This window comes from Nicotiana tabacum, chromosome 10 (assembly GCF_000715075.1).
Source record: "Nicotiana tabacum cultivar K326 chromosome 10, ASM71507v2, whole genome shotgun sequence".
In the NCBI taxonomy this organism is placed as follows: Eukaryota; Viridiplantae; Streptophyta; class Magnoliopsida; order Solanales; family Solanaceae; genus Nicotiana; species Nicotiana tabacum.
Window position 1 is genome coordinate 36,765,613 of NC_134089.1, and position 15,902 is coordinate 36,781,514.

Sequence of the window (15,902 nt, forward strand, 5' to 3'; positions counted from 1 at the left end):
CTCCTTTAAGGTAAGTAATCATGTATAACAATTTCGTCATTATTAATCCTCGCATAAGCAATTTATGCATTATAATTCATGCATACCTATTATGTGTGAACCAAGAGTTAATTCCTTGAAGTTATCCTAGCCTTTAAGCCACTAAATTTACCTGATTTGCTCAGTTGGCATCTTAAGTCTCATGTCTGGTAGGATTAAATATTTTACAACAACAATCAAGCGAAAATCTCACCAGTGGAGTTTGGGGAGGGAAGGATGTACGCAACCTTATCCCTATCCTGAGAGAACAGAGAGAGTGTTTCCGATAGACCTTCGACTAAAGAAGATGAAAGAAGTGTCGATAACAATTCATAGAAAGACAATATATTTAGAAAACTAAATTGAAGATAGCAATAAAGAATATGAAAGAAGTACCGATAACAAGTAATAGCAAGACAATCTATTTAGAGAAACTAAATCCTAGGTCTGATAGCAATAGAGAATATGAAAGGAGCACTGATAGCAAACTAAGGAAGTACTAGAGGCAAGTAGTAACAGAACAAGATATGCAAAAATAGCAAACACAGGATAAACGGGTACCATACTAACACTAACACTAACACTAACATTAACGAACTGGTGAAGATAAAGTGAAACACACGATTACCTACTAACCTTCTACCCTAATCCTCAACCTCTACACCCTCCTATCCAGGGTCATGTCCTCGGTTAGCTCAAGATGCGCCATGTCCCGCCTAATCATCTCTCCCCAAGACTTCTTTGGCCTACTTCTACCCTTCCTCTTACCCCCTCCCCCCAAGGTCAACCTCTCACACCTCCTGATGGGGGCATCTTGGCTTCTCCTCTTAACATGCCCGAACCTTCTCAGCCTCGCCTCTCGCATCTTTTCCTCCACAGGGGCCACTCTCACCTTCCCGAATAACATCATTCCTAATTCTAGCTAGCCTAGTATGCCCACACATCCATCTCAACATACTCATTTCAGCTACTTTCATCTGCTGGACATGGGAGTTCTTGACTTGCCAGCACTCTGCGCCATAAAACGTAGTCGGTCTAACCAATACCTTGTAGAACTTACTATTAAGTCTCAACGGCACATTCTTATTGCACAAGAGACCGAAAGTGAGTCTGCACTTCATCCACCCCACTCCGATACGATGTGTGACATCCTCATAAATCTTCCCATTATTCTGAATTATAGATCCCAGATACTTGAAACTCTCTCTCATGGGGATGACTTGCATATCAAGCCTCACATCCCCGTCCGCTTCCTGGGTAACACTGTTGAACTTACACTCTAAGCCTCACATCCTTGTCTTTTATGCATCTCACTTGGTCCAAATCTCGAGACTTCCTCTCTCTAACCTTCGTCAGCCTGTACAACTTCTTATGCCCGCTTTTATCCCCAATTTCCTCATATAAACGACCAAACGCCGCGGTCTTAGCCGCCGTAACCGCTAACTTTGCCTCCTTCCTAACCTTCTTATACCCCTCCCTGTCAGCTCTCTTCTGCTCCTCGTCTATTCTCTCCACTAGCTTCAAATACGCCGCTTTCTTAGCTTCCACTTTCCCTTGAACCTTTTCATTCCACCACCAGTCCCCTTTGTGGCCACCAGAAAAACTCTTCGAGACCCCTAACACCTCTCTCGCTACCTCTCTATTACAAATCGCTGTCGTAGTCTACATATAACTCGCATCCCCGCTACTCCTCTAGGCCCCCATAGCTAGCAACTTTCTCCCCTAAATCCTGGGCTGTCCTTAGTCAATGCACCACACCTGATCCTGGATGTACCAGGCATAACCCTCTTCCTCCTCATCTCGAAGTCCATAACCAAAAGCCTATGCTGGGTTGTAAAATTTTCACTCGGGATGACCTTACAATCCGAGCATAAACCTCTATCAAATTTGATACATCCTGTAGTTTACTTACCAAATAAATAAAAGAGAAGTTAAAAGAATCCAACAAAAGAATGTTGTAGATTAATTGTCTCAGTTCAAACTGTAGCATAGGTAAAAATATTAGGTAATTTTTTTTATATGTGTCTAATTTTGATGAATAAATTTATCTAATATTTATATTGGTGTAAGGTAGAAAATATTCCGTAAAATTAGTTGAGATGAGCATAAATTGCCCGGACACTACGGTTACAAAAAAATTTGTTGTAGACTAATTTATAACGCAGTTGAATGGTCCAAATTAAAACCTAGATGACCTCATTTGAGAATCACATATTTTTTTTTTATTCTTTTCTTTCCCAGCTGCAACTTCTCATCTCTTCTGACCTAATGGAACACCCCGAGCCGTAATAAAAGCTGTACGGATTTTGTACTTTCCAGCGAAACTTCCTTGAAATTTCATACTAGAATCCACCTTGAAAGCTACAGTTTCTCTAACTATATATACAGCATTTCTAAAAATAGAAACCATAAACATAGAAAAGAAAACAAGAACATATTGTTGATCAATTACGTAACCACTTCGATAAACTCCATTGAATCTATGTCACATCATCTAGCTTATTTATAACTTCGATTTAAAAGTTCAATATATATAATATATCATTAGCTATAGAGAATATAATACATCATTAGCTATAGAGCACTTCTCTATTTAAACAATCATATCATGAAGTTTATCGTTTATGAATTTTTGAAAGAATTTATGCTTTATCTACTTATTAGTCATAGTTAAAGTGTTAAAAATAAGTGAAGATACATGTTACACTACAATTTTGAATCAGAAGAGAGATTTTAAGAAGTGACAGATCTATTTACTCTATCAATAACTGAGCTGCCTCTGATGTATCATAATGGATTTTTACAGAATACTTGCTCTACTATTTTGCCCAAGCTAGGCTGATCTATAATGATTTTACGTGTTGTTTCGAAGAAAATGATCTTCTATATATGACGAGTTACAATTTAAGTAGAATAAAACGACCCTATTAAAAAGCTTTTATTGATCTTCTGTGAAAATTCAAGAAACACATTGAATTCCTGATCGACATTGAAACAGAGCAAAGCAGAGAGAAGAGAACACATGCAGAGATTCGGGGAATTTTCCGTATAGAATCAATCGAATAGTAAAATGAATTAGCTAGCTCCTATATATACAAATGTAACTACCTGCCAGCTGTTTAACTAATTAACTTCCACTAACAAAATAATTAACTAATAACTAACTACACTAACTAATTCAGCTAAGAACTGATTAAGCTCAGTGTACAGCAAGGCATTTGCCTAATTCCTTCACAAAAATGGATCATATGATTAAGTAAAATAACCTTTATAGAGAACCATCTATACAACTATTTCCCCTATCTTTTTGTTTGTTGGTTTGATTATTTTCTAATTAATTTTCCTATGCCCAGCGTACTCGTCCTAAAGACACCCTCCAAACAAGTCAAAAATAAAGAAGATGGAAAGAAATTTCCAAACACAAAAGCTATGACCTATAGATATCGTATCGTATCGAAATGGCCAATTTTTTCAACCATTTTAAGCTCCAAAGTACATTGATCTTGTTTGTTTCCGAGCATATATATATACACATTGATTGCTAGCCCTAGCTTATGTTGCGTATCAGAATCAGAAACTTGGAGCACCAGATATTTTCAATATTTTATCTGCCCGGGATCTCTTTGGTATGTCTCTTGTCTCCTTTTTGGTTTTCCACCCGGTGTCTCGTATCAGCATTAGAGCCTGAATTGAATCGGATTTGTGCCACAAAGTCTCACTTTGTAAAGTCCTATCAAAGGCTCTATACCCCAAGGCTCAAATTCAAGATATTTGTTTAAGGATGAACCAGTACTTATCAGCAGTGGCGAAGCCACATGATCATAAGGTGGTCAACTGAGCACCCTTCGCCGAAAAATTGTATTGTGTATATAGGTAAAATATTACGTTTTAGAGGTATATAACATATATTGAACACCCTTTGTCCGGAAATTTTTTCACTTCTTTCAAATTTGAATACCCTTAGAAAAATTTCTAGCTTCTTCATTGCTTACCAGTCGATCACAATCTTTAGTGGTTTCACTTGTCTTCATTCCTTCTTCTGCTTCCGAATCCAAAATTTTAATTGATATATTTTTTACTCCAACCAATTGATGGTTTCGAATTTTATGGTATTTAATTGGTTTTTTGACTAAAAATGATTGCCTTATCTACAGTTAATTATTTTTCTGATTTAAAACTTTAGAACTCTTTGCAAGATTATAATAGCCTCCTAGAAGACCTTTCAATTGGTTCGATTAATTTATATACGCAGATAAAGCACATAATTTTTTCAGTATGAATTTGTTTTAATATGTAGGTTACTCGTCTTATTTTTCAAATTACTATTCTCATGCATTTGGATGGTTACATGCAGTTATCTTTTAGATAATTTCCCACTTGCATAATATTTTTGTATTATCGGTATATAAAAATAAAACTTTAATTGAAAACTTAATAATAACACTTAATTAGTACCTAACTTGCTATCAAAGTTAAATTATACCGATATTATTATAATTTTTATATTATCAATGCATATAAATGAAAATCCGTATTTCATATCTGCATTTCCTATGGTCCCTACTCAAGCTTGGTTCTGGGAAATTTCCTTTATTGGCTTCGACCGGTAAAGACAGTTATACGCCACAATCAATCATTTCACGAGTGACTTCATTATATTTTAGTTAAATATATAAAAATAATCAAAGGTACATATATTTGGCACATACACTATAAATATATAATATAGTATGTGTATATATATTTGGCAAAAGAGAAGATAAGCTTCGAGACCTTCATAAAGATACTATGACTTTATAAAGACTTTCATGAAGAAGTTATACCTATATATACATATTATTCCCTAATATTATAATTGAAGGCCTGCTATATTTTATACTATTTGGAAGGAATGTTTTATTAATGATAGACAACAAAAACACAAAAGATGATTTCTTTAGTTCTGTTTTTCTTTTTCTCCGGCCAGCCTCATAACAAACTAGTCCTGTCTCAAATTATGTGATACTTCTTTGTTTTCGGTCAGTCATAAAAACAATGATAATTTTTATATTTAGCAATAATTAAACTTTAAACTTCTCATTTTACTCTTAATGTGATTATTTATAGCTACAAAAATTATTATAACTTGTTTAGGACCATAAGTTTTAAAAATATTTTTTTTTTTCATTTTTGAATTTCGGGTGTCCAGTCAAAAACCGTCACTGAAGGAGTAATAAATTGGCTCATATGTAATTTCTAGTTCTAAGATAGGTATGAAAAAATATGGCCGTTATAAAGCTTCAAATCCAGACAACTTCATGCATAAAATGACATGTGATCGTCTATGTCAAGTAATTTGTAGGGACTGCAAATCTGTTGTAATGTAATTTCCACGAAATTTCCCCAACCCACAAAACCCCAAAAGCAACCCTAACAAGAATCCAAGATATTAAAATTAAAGAAGAAAAAGAACTGTCTTTCATTCTCTTTGTTTTTGTTTTTAAGTGGCTGTTTTGTATTTATGTTTTTGTATCATTCAGTATTTGCTGATAAAAAGATTCGTAGAGAAGTAGTGTTGTTTGATCAAAAAGTATTAAACTTTTTGCTAAACCAATTAATGAAGAATACAGAGGATAAATTTTAGCAAAGGATAATTATCTCTAGATCTAAGCACATAAAATAAGAGAATAAGATATAATCAAGCTTATACGTTTTCTAGGATCATATAAAACATCATATATAGATGATAGGCTTACATTCTTTACATATTATCCCAGAATGTGGTGATAAAGACGGAAAAGATGGAATGTTGTTGACAGTAACAAGATCTATCTTCATTGATTCAATGATCACGATTAGAGATTTATATCTACTATCTAAATTGTTTCTTGGTTTTCACTACCTCTTCCTTCTCTAGGAAAGGAAGCCCCCTTTTCTTGTCTTCTTACCTCCTATACATATTATCAGTATTCTCTTTTGTCCAACGGTCCTTAGCCAGAATGTATTCATCCCCTGATTGTACTTCATCTCGCCGCCCTCAAGTATCACGACTTTTACTTTGCCATACAAACTTTTTGACGGCTCGATCTCGGCAATGGCCGAGGTACTTGTTGTTATTATACCTTGTGGGTATGACCATGGCTTAGTCGACTTCTTACCATTCCTTTTAGCACTAATCCAAGTGTGGTCAGATTTTGACCCATACAAGTGTGGTACTTGCTTTTTTGGTTCATGAAATTTGATGTGCTCCTAAGTTGGTAGAAAGCATGAACAAGATAATTACATATGTAATTGAAACTTGCAAGAAATAATTAATTGTCAAGAGAAAATGGAGGTACCATTCAACGTGATTTATTCTGGAAAAAAATTCGTAGGTTTTAATCACAGTCTTGGAAGACCTTTTTCACAAAACTCATGACTTCTCTAATGTCAATTATATGTAATACCAGTTGGAAAATATTTTTTTAGTCAGAGGCGAAATCAAGATTATGAATTAGTGAGTACTGAGTACACTATATTACCGCGCTCACACAGCTGTGTAAAAATGACGGCGACGTATTAGTACACATATATGTCCGTACGTAGTTTAAATTGCAGACGGCGAATTAATATGTCTATAGCCTATTACCAGTGGCCGCGGTAGCTATTGAGTTGCGGATTCAACTAAACTTGATATTTTGATACGAAACATATATTATACTACGTGAAAACTGTACGTAGATTGGAGCTTAATGGAAAAGACGAAATAATAGAAAAACATGGTTCATCTACAGTAGATGTAATTAAGAACTGAAAATATATAGAGTATATTTGGAAAATCACCTTGTAATTGAATTTGGGTATAATTGAGTGTAATTACACAGTTTAGCTTGTTTGTCTGTCAAGTAATTACTTAATCATCATAAAATTAGGTGTAATTGAAAAGGAGCAATAACAAACTCTACTTCTAGGGAGAGCTAAGAATCGGAGGTAACTACACTCTCCAATTACAAACTGATTTTCCAATTCTTTTTTTTCCTTTCAAAACTCTCCCATTTCTTCCGTCTTCTCACTTTTCTTTCCAAAGTTGATCACTTCCATTTCGGGTATGTATTATTCGTTCCTTCTTCCTTCTTAATTTTTTCTTATTTTCGTTATTTAGCACTCTGCAAATACGGGTTCTTATTTTCTCACCAGTACTATAATTCACCTATAGTAATTATTCTGTTTGCATACAAATTCTGGTTCTCTTTTCGCATTTTACTAGCATTGACTTCCATTAATTAGTATAAATATTTATTATTAATTTTTTTTATAAACTCATATCATTATATTTTAAAATTTAAACAATGCAATAGTTATGTATTTCATGTTATATTCACATAAGTTGATAAGAGATTTAAATTTGTTCTTGAAATCTTTATCAATTAATTTGAGTTAAAATATAATTTATTTAAAAGTACCAATTATTATTTACTTATAATTATTTAATATATTTATACAAAAATATTATTTAAATATCTAATTATGTAATTACATTTGTACAATCAAATATGACATTAAAAATTACATTGTTATTACTTTGTGACAAATAAACAAGTCTTGGTTATTACTAGACCATGTAATTACTATCCTAGTAATTATACAATCATTTCCAAACAGGCCCTTAGTTTAACAATAATTTCGTTGTGTTGTAAAAGAGTCAAGATAAATATTGTTACAAAATGGAAATTCTCATGCCACATCAACCATCTGAGAAGTTGAGTAGAGAGAGAAAAGAACATAAGAGGACCCCCTGCCACCCGGCTAGCTCTTTCGTTTCTTGATCTTTTGGTTAAAAGTGTAGTATCTAAACATAACTCGATACACAAAGTATTCCGCATTATTCGGGGCGACATCTTAAGAGGAACGATGCATGTAATCTAACCTGACATTAACCTCAGTGGCTGATTTTATGACTTGAATTTAGAATCAATAATTCACATAGAAACGATTTTAGCATTGTTCCAAGACCCCCCCACCCCCCACCCCCACGAATTATAATATATGTTCTTATAATTTAATAATCTGTTTATGTGATGACCCGATAAGTCATTTTGAGTGTTAGCCTTCATTTCTGTGTCCGAGACTTCGAATAGCTTCGTTTAACCTTCTTCAATTTATGTGTGCAGTCCGTGTCTTTTTCCAGAAGATTTTTAGGTGAAAAATTGAAAAACAAAATATGAAACTTAGCCTTAAAAATGATTTGAGAATGGTCAACCTTTTGTGTAAACAGACCCGGATCAGTATTTTGACGGTCCCGGTGGGTCCATATCGTGATTTGGGAGTTGGGCGTATGCCCGAAATCGAATTCGAAAGTCCCTATCTTGATTTAACATGATTTGTTGAAAACTAGTAATTTGAAGGTTTAAAGAATTCCTAAGTTTGACCGTAGGTTGACTTTTTTGCTATCGAGTTCGGATTTTGGTTCCGAAACTTGGTATAAGTTCATTTCACTATTTATGACCTGTCTGCAAAATTTATTGCAAAACAGAGTTGATTTGACGTGATTCGGAAGTCCGATTATAAATTTGCATGTTCTTGAGTTTCTTTAAAAATATCGTTCATTTTGATGTCCGATTCGTAGTTTTAGGTGTTATTTTGGTGTTTTGGTCGCGCGAGAAATGACGTATAATGTTATTACAGTTGTATGCATGTTTGGTTTGGAGCCCGAAGGGCTCGAATGAGTTTCAAATGGCCTACGCAGTGGTTTTTGGACTTAGGCAAATTTTTTTAAATGAAGTTTCGCCATACGTGGCGCATTCCTTTCATTCATCCAAAAAATTAGTTACAACAGAGAGATAGATCAGTTATCCCAGTTTACCTCCTTATGTGAACCCTCTCTATAAAAAGGTTGCAAAAACTTACAAAACATGCTACCAATTAACAATAGGTAACTTAACAAAAAGAGGACATCCTATCATAAAAAATAGTTTTTCCTATGCTTATGTCTTAAGTGGCCATTTGCATCAAATCCAACCTGTATGGTCTCTTAGCTCCTTGAGGTAGAGTATTGACCGATGTAAATACATGATCTGGATTTTTGGACTTAGGCAATTGCCAGTTCTGAGTTTTCTGATATCTGGTACATCCTTCTTCGCAATCGCGAAGAGTAATCTGGGCTGGGGTGGAATTTCCTCTATGCGAACGCGAGCCTGAGGTCACGAACGTGGAGCAATGATGGGATCACCCTTCGCGAACGCGACCAAAGCTGCACAAACGCAATGGGTATGGGCCTGGAAGGGGGATCAGTTGTGTGTTCTACGCGAACGCCATCGGAGGGTTGTGAATGTGAAGGCCAGGGGGCAGAGCCATCGCGAGCGCGTAGCGCATCTCGCGAACGCAAAGGCCAATAGGGTTGTTGTGCTTCGCGAACGCGATGAAGACCTGACGCTAGTGATTTAAAATATCCCAAAGACGGGAATTTCCTTATTTTTCACCATCCTCACATTAGATCTCGGCCTAGAGGTGATTTTGAAGAAGAATTTTATTCTCACGTCATAGGTTAATATATTTTAACTCGTTTTCTTCCATTTTCATCAACACCCGCTGATTTTTAACCTTAATCTACACTCTTTCATGGTAGAAAATTAGGGATTTGGATAGAATTGGATTTGTTTTTTGTAAAATTGAGATTTAGACCTCAAATTGAGGTCGAATTTTGAAACTAATCACACAATCGGGCTCGGGGATGAATGGGTAATTGGGTTTAGTCCGAATCTCAGGTTTTGACCAAGCGGGCCCAGGGTTGACTTTTATTGACTTTTGGGGAAAAGTATAAAGATCTTTTATTTATCTATTGTAATTGATTTCCCTAGGATTGTTTGATAATATTAAATCGATTTTGGTTAGATTCGATTGGTTTGGAAGCGGATTTTAGAGGAAATGCCCCGGTTGAGCTGTGATTTGGTTGTGAAGCGAGGGATTAGGAACTCTTGAACTATATGTTATGTGAATTACATGTGTGATGTGTAATTGCTACTTGCCATAATTAATTGCTACGCGGTTCCTTTATTGATTTGCTTTCATATCCTTTAATCGTAGAGATTCTTGTGAATTGAGTTGTTGGATTGATTACATTTGTTGAATTTATTTGTGGTGGGATCGGGTTGCATGCTGCAAAGGGTTGTGTACATAATACTTGATATTGATAAATTATGACATGGTGAAACAAGGGAGGATTATGATATTGATTTTGATTATATGGTGGGATCGGGTTGCGCGCCGCAACGGATTTTATATGTGATTCTTGATATTGATATAGTGAAATACGAGAGTATATGTGTTACGGTAGGATCGGGTTGCACGCCGCAACGGATTGTGTGTGTTGTATTCATTATTATTGTGTTGATTTCCTGTGTTGTTACATGAAATTATGAGATCGGTTTTTCTAGGTCCTCTAATTACAAGAATTGAATTCTTTTTCATAAGTTAACTGCCTTACTTCCTCTTTCCTTTTTTCTAATATTATTAGTATACTGCGTACATGTTATTGTAAGTGACCCGTCTTAGACTCGTCACTACTTCGTCAAGATTAGACTCGACACTTACAGAGTACATGGGGTCGGTTGTACTCATATTACATTCTGCACTTTTTGTACAGATTTTGGAATCTGTCCTAGCGGCGGTAAGTAGATTGCTCGGATCTGGTACTTGATGGAGACTTGAGGTACAACTGCACTGCATTTCCCCTTCTACATTACTCTAGTTGTTTATTTCAATTCAAACAGTTATGCTTATATTCAGACTATTATTTGTAGTACTCTAGACGCTCGTGTATTCGTGACACAAGTTCTGGAATTTGTATTTGGTTATTGCCGTATATCAAATTTATCTACTTTATTTAAGTTTATTTAGCTTATTGGTTTTCATTTGGTTTGAATTATTAAAATTGGTTAATAACTACATCTAACATTAGTTTGCCTAACAAGTGAAATGTTAGGTGCCATCACGGTCCTGAGGGTGAGAATTCTGTGTCGTGGCAGTTTACTTTACATAAAAATTTAATTTATTTCACATTAAATCTCATCTAAAATAATGCATAAATTTCATCATAATTTAGTACGTATACTAATGTTCGGCCAAAAGTATGTACTTTTGTATATGCCTCACATTTTGCTATATTCTTGGTTGTTCTAATGTGTAATTGCAATGAGTTGAGCTAAATTTTGGTATTTATATGTGTAGGAATTAATTGGAAGTGAAATGGATTGAATACGCATGAGTTGGAGCCGAAAAAGAAGAAAAATGGACAAGTGCCGAATTCTAGCATCCAGACGCGCTACCTGTGGCACTAGAAACAGAAGATTAAAATTTTCGGCATCCAAGCTAGTGCGATGTGTTGTCCAGGGTGCCCAATCCCGAGAATTGTCCTATTTCGACTTAGAGAAGATCTTTTTGGGCCCTACACGTCCCAACTCGTATAAAAAGGGATTCTTAACCAAATTTAGAGGGGATCTAGCATACTTTGAAGGAGAACACGCCACTTTAGAGGGGAGAATGCAAATCACGCTTGTAGGAGACTTCTAACTAGTTTTTCTTCTCTTCTCTTCCTTTAATTTCATAGTTTATTAGTTCTAGAGTTGTGGGTGCTACATAAACGTTATAGTTTGAAGCTTGAATTGTTCTTATTATTTTATCATATTAGTTTATTTATTCAATCTTGTGCTTAATTATTTGATTACTAATGGAATACTATCTATGAATCTAGGATTGAACTCGGGAGAGGGAATTCTAGATTGCATATAGGTATGAGTAGAGCAAGATCTTGAACTTAAATTATGGGAAACGGATCTGCAGTTAGGACAAGGATATACCTAATTTCTTTTCTTGGTTGCTATACAAGAATTATTAATGTGTTCTTGTTAATCCTAATTCCATAAGAATATAGGAGTTAGGTTACCTTGAATAGGCTAGTAGTACTTCTGGAGAATACTATGAGTAATATTAACTCTGTCAACCAATAAACTAGATAATTTAATTAGACAATTTAAGTGAAAGACTCAACAGGATTGTTAGCTAACCTATAGTTCTAGAATATTTTCTTCCACTGAATTCGTCTCTATGATTGCTGACTTATTTCCTTTAATTTCTTAGCTTTCTACACTAGATTAGTCGTAGTTAATTATCTTTAGAAAATTATTTAAATAGATTAATTTTTTGAATTTAATTTAGTTGATAGCTAATCATAAGTCCTCGTGGGAATGATACCTTACTTATCACTTTATTACTTGTCAATCGCGTATTTGCGTGTGCGTTTCAGAGCAACAAATTTTTGGCGTTATTGTCGGGGATTTAGAAATTAATTGTTTATCTAGATTAGACTTTTCTTTTTGTTTATTCAAGTTCTATTCTTTTATTATTATTATTTTACTCTACCTGATATGGCATCTTTGAATAAAAAGTTATTGTCTGATAGTATTCATGTTTTGTTGTTCCATGTTTGTATTGCAAATGATCTCTCTTCTGGCAATATTGTTAATATATTCACAAGGGAGAGTTGTGTACACCATCTCAATCTTGTGATGTGTGCGAGGGTCATTGGAATAATCGTCCTAAGTTTTGTTATCCTACTCAAATCCTTTCTTATGATGATTCTAATAATTCTTGTGAGTTTGACAGGAGTAACGAATTGAGTTTGACAGGAGTAACAATTTGGATGATGTAGAACATGATATTCGCATTCTTGATATGCATAGGAAATTATTAGAGCAATATAGAGGTCTCCGTGAGAAAGTTATAAAGGAGATGCAACTCTTTATAGAAGGAAGAACTGAGTTGATACAAAAGATCGACCAATTTGGCAATTCTATTCACGACTTGGAGGCACAATTGCGTGCAAAGGTTGTTGCGTCTAACACCTAACAAAATATTTATGAGTTGTGTAAAGTTGAAAAGGAGCTTATACGCCAAATGGGGGAGCTAAAAATGGAGATTCACTCATTCGACCATATTTTTATTGATGATGCCAACTTTGAGAAAAGTACATTAGAGTCATATGAGGGAGTAGATAACAATGTACTTGAAGACTCTAATGTGTGTACAGATGAGGATGTCAAAAGTAAAGCGTTTTTAGAGTTGGAGCGTATTGGACCTCATTCTAAATACTTTTCAATATTATGTTTGGTTGCGTTAGTTTTTTATTTTGTTAGTGTTTTACTGCCAAACACAATGTTGAAAAATCAAAACACTTTTCAAAAGTAAAGTGTATTTTTTTATTGTGTTAGTTTTGTAGTGTTGGTTTCATTTTGTAGGAGTAGGAGCATGGAATCAAAATCAGTAGTGTGTGTAAAAGCTAGAAGGTGGCTAGAACTAAGTGTGGGGTGCCCACACAAAGGTTCATATATGGGAAAAGTCTGAGTATCTTGTGAGTTGCTAATGCTTCGGCCTTTGTTCTACCAGGGAGTTTCTTTTACCTTCTTGTTATTTATTACGTGCATTGAGGATATTGCACAATTTTAAGTGTGGAGCGAAGATATTGTCTGGATAAATTGTTGTGCTATCCTAGCTTAGTTGTAGTACTCTTTCTTAGTGTAGTGATTTTAAAAAAGTTAAAAGGAAAATGAAAAAAAAAGCAGAAAATTTTGAATTTTCCCGACGATGAATTTGTGGACAGCTTTCTTGAAGGATTAACGTCCAATTTATTTCTAGTTAATTTTAGGTAGGTAATAATCCCTTTCGATTTTTCTTTGTGCATCGGTTCTTTCCAGGAGATGTAATGATAGAAACTAAGTGTCCACCAGACTGTATAGAGAACCAGATTCTCTTTAAGTTCCCACTATAAACAAAAGACTTTAAAACCAACCAGTATAGGGAATCAGGTTCTCTAATTGTTCCTACAGTAGCTCGGCAGTAAATAAAGAATACAGAGAATTTTTACGTGGAAAAATCTCAATTCAAGGGGACAAAAATTACGACCTACACATGTAGGCTTTCAATTTCACTTACTTGTAAACACCTATTACAAGCCACTTTGTAATGACTCCATTACAAAGATTTCAACTCAACTAACTTGTGGTACTCTCACCACAAGTCACTTTGTCACTCTCTAGTTACAAAGACTTTAACTTAACTAACTTGTGATACTCTTACCACAAGCCACTTTGTCACTCTCTAGTTACAAAGACTTTAACTTATGACTAACTCTAGTCACAACACAAACTTGGTGGGTTTGTGATTTTGGGTTTTCTAAAACACAGCTTCTAAGAAAGCAAGATAAGAATTACAAATGAAGAACAAATAACAAAGACTCAGCAAACCTAAGGACTTAAGATATCTTCAATCTTGGATCCGGTCCTTGAGGTTTTAGCAGCTTTGTTCTTGGGAGAGGTTGTGGCAAGCACTTAAGAGAATATCTTCTTTTGATTTTGCAAGTGTTGAATAAAATGTCTTGTGCCTTGCACCAGGTTTATACTACAAAAGATATCACCATGGTGATTTCAATTCACAATGGTGATGTCAATTCTTGGTTAGTACATGCCTTTTCCCAATGGGAAGTGACTGTTGTACTGTCTGCTGCACTATTACGTGTACAGTTGCAGGTAGTCACTTTCTGCAGTTGCTTTCCATCTGTATAGTTGACTTATACTTCTGTCAGGGGAACACCAAGGGATCAGGTCCCTAATCTGGTTCTTGTGAATCTAAAGGCACACTGCCCAGATTCTCTTGAGTCAATTAACTTGAATGATTATACCAGGCATGCTTCAGGTCCTTTATCTGGTTCTCTCATGAAGTAAGTTGTTTCACCCTCCTTGATTATATTTATACTGTCACGCCCCTTTTTTCCCTCCTCGCAGATAGAGTTCTGGGTTTCGACATTCCATGGGGCGTGATAACTCATTTCCTTTTGGAATTGGGTACTTGAAGAGTCGCCACCTAACATGTTTATGGTGCGTTAGGGAACCTAAAGCGATTAACTCTTGGGATTGGTTTGCATTACCAGAGATTTAGGGTAAGGCCTCGAAATAACCTTGAGGGAAAGGTGTTAGACACCCCTCTTGGTCCATAACTATGGGTCCAGCCGAACTTATATTCATAAATTAGTCCATATAAATAAACAGTTGAATCAAATAGGTTGCAAGTAAAGCACGTTGGGTAACTCAAGTAATAGAATAAAGATTTTTGAACAAAGTTGTAAACAAAGGTTTTAAATAGGAAAGGGATTTTGGTAAAGGAGCAGTCCTAGGTTGGTTAGCCTATATGATCACCCCACACAATGTCCGGTAAATACTACTCGATAAGGGGCTACACGTGACATTAGCGCTTAATCATCATATCTACCCTTCACATCCCCTTAGTGGTCATGCAAAGCTAGTGTTTCGTCAGTGATCTCTATTGCCTGTTGTTACCCACCCCTTCTTAATGGTCCTGGAGGGATTTAGGACCTCTACCTATAGGTGGTTCTAGACAGACCCTTAAGGTTTTAAAGGTGAAAATTCTAAGGCGACAGGCAAAACAGTTAGGACTTTTAGCACATAAAAAAGGGAGCAATTAGAGGCTCAAAGTTTCCTTCTCAAACAAGGCACATAAACAGCACGACTCAAGCACAGTTAAGGGCTCTTTATTAAACAACATCCTAAGGCAGGATATCTATGTGAATATGCAGAAGACAAGCAATTTGTTTTTATAAACTCAGGAGTAATGACCTTAGAAGTTACCTATTGGTTTCTTAAAGCCTGTTAGGATCAGAAAACATTAAGTCATAGAAATAGTTTCAGAATCACAGTTTTGAAAACGCCCTACAGGCTTGCCTATACGCGGAATACTGATTATTGCATTGTATAGTAAGACAGGGCAGATTTTAAAACAAACTTTAAATCCTATGGGCATGCTGTCTAATAATAAATTAAGGCAGTTTTAATAGAATTGTTTTAGAAATATAATCTACT

The 15,902-nt window shown here is 35.3% G+C and overlaps 1 protein-coding gene and 1 long non-coding RNA gene across 2 annotated transcripts; one reads left to right on the plus strand and one right to left on the minus strand.

Annotated features, from left to right (window-relative positions):
• Positions 1-1,290: 1,290 nt before the first annotated feature.
• On the minus strand, positions 1,291-1,829 carry LOC142165078 (uncharacterized). Its single transcript, XM_075223713.1, has 2 exons — positions 1,777-1,829; positions 1,291-1,657 (listed from the first exon to the last, which is right to left on the minus strand). The coding sequence occupies exons 1-2, from the start codon at positions 1,827-1,829 to the stop codon at positions 1,291-1,293; spliced, it is 420 nt and encodes a 139-aa protein (XP_075079814.1).
• A 5,107-nt stretch (positions 1,830-6,936) lies between these two features.
• On the plus strand, positions 6,937-11,621 carry LOC107831594 (uncharacterized). Its single transcript, XR_001658404.2, has 3 exons — positions 6,937-7,082; positions 10,619-10,684; positions 11,203-11,621. It is a non-coding gene; the product is annotated as an uncharacterized LOC107831594 (long non-coding RNA).
• The last annotated feature ends 4,281 nt before the right edge of the window (positions 11,622-15,902 follow it).

What these genes read in the sequence shown, in the direction of transcription:
- LOC142165078 (XM_075223713.1), bottom strand. Translation starts at nt 1,829, where the DNA reads ATGGACTTCGAGATGAGGAGGAAGAGGGTTATGCCTGGTACATCCAGG. An exon ending in CCTGGTACATCCAGGATCAG is followed by an intron (nt 1,658 to 1,776) that starts GTGTGGTGCATT and finishes GATTTGTAATAG; the next exon opens with AGAGGTAGCGAGAGAGGTGT.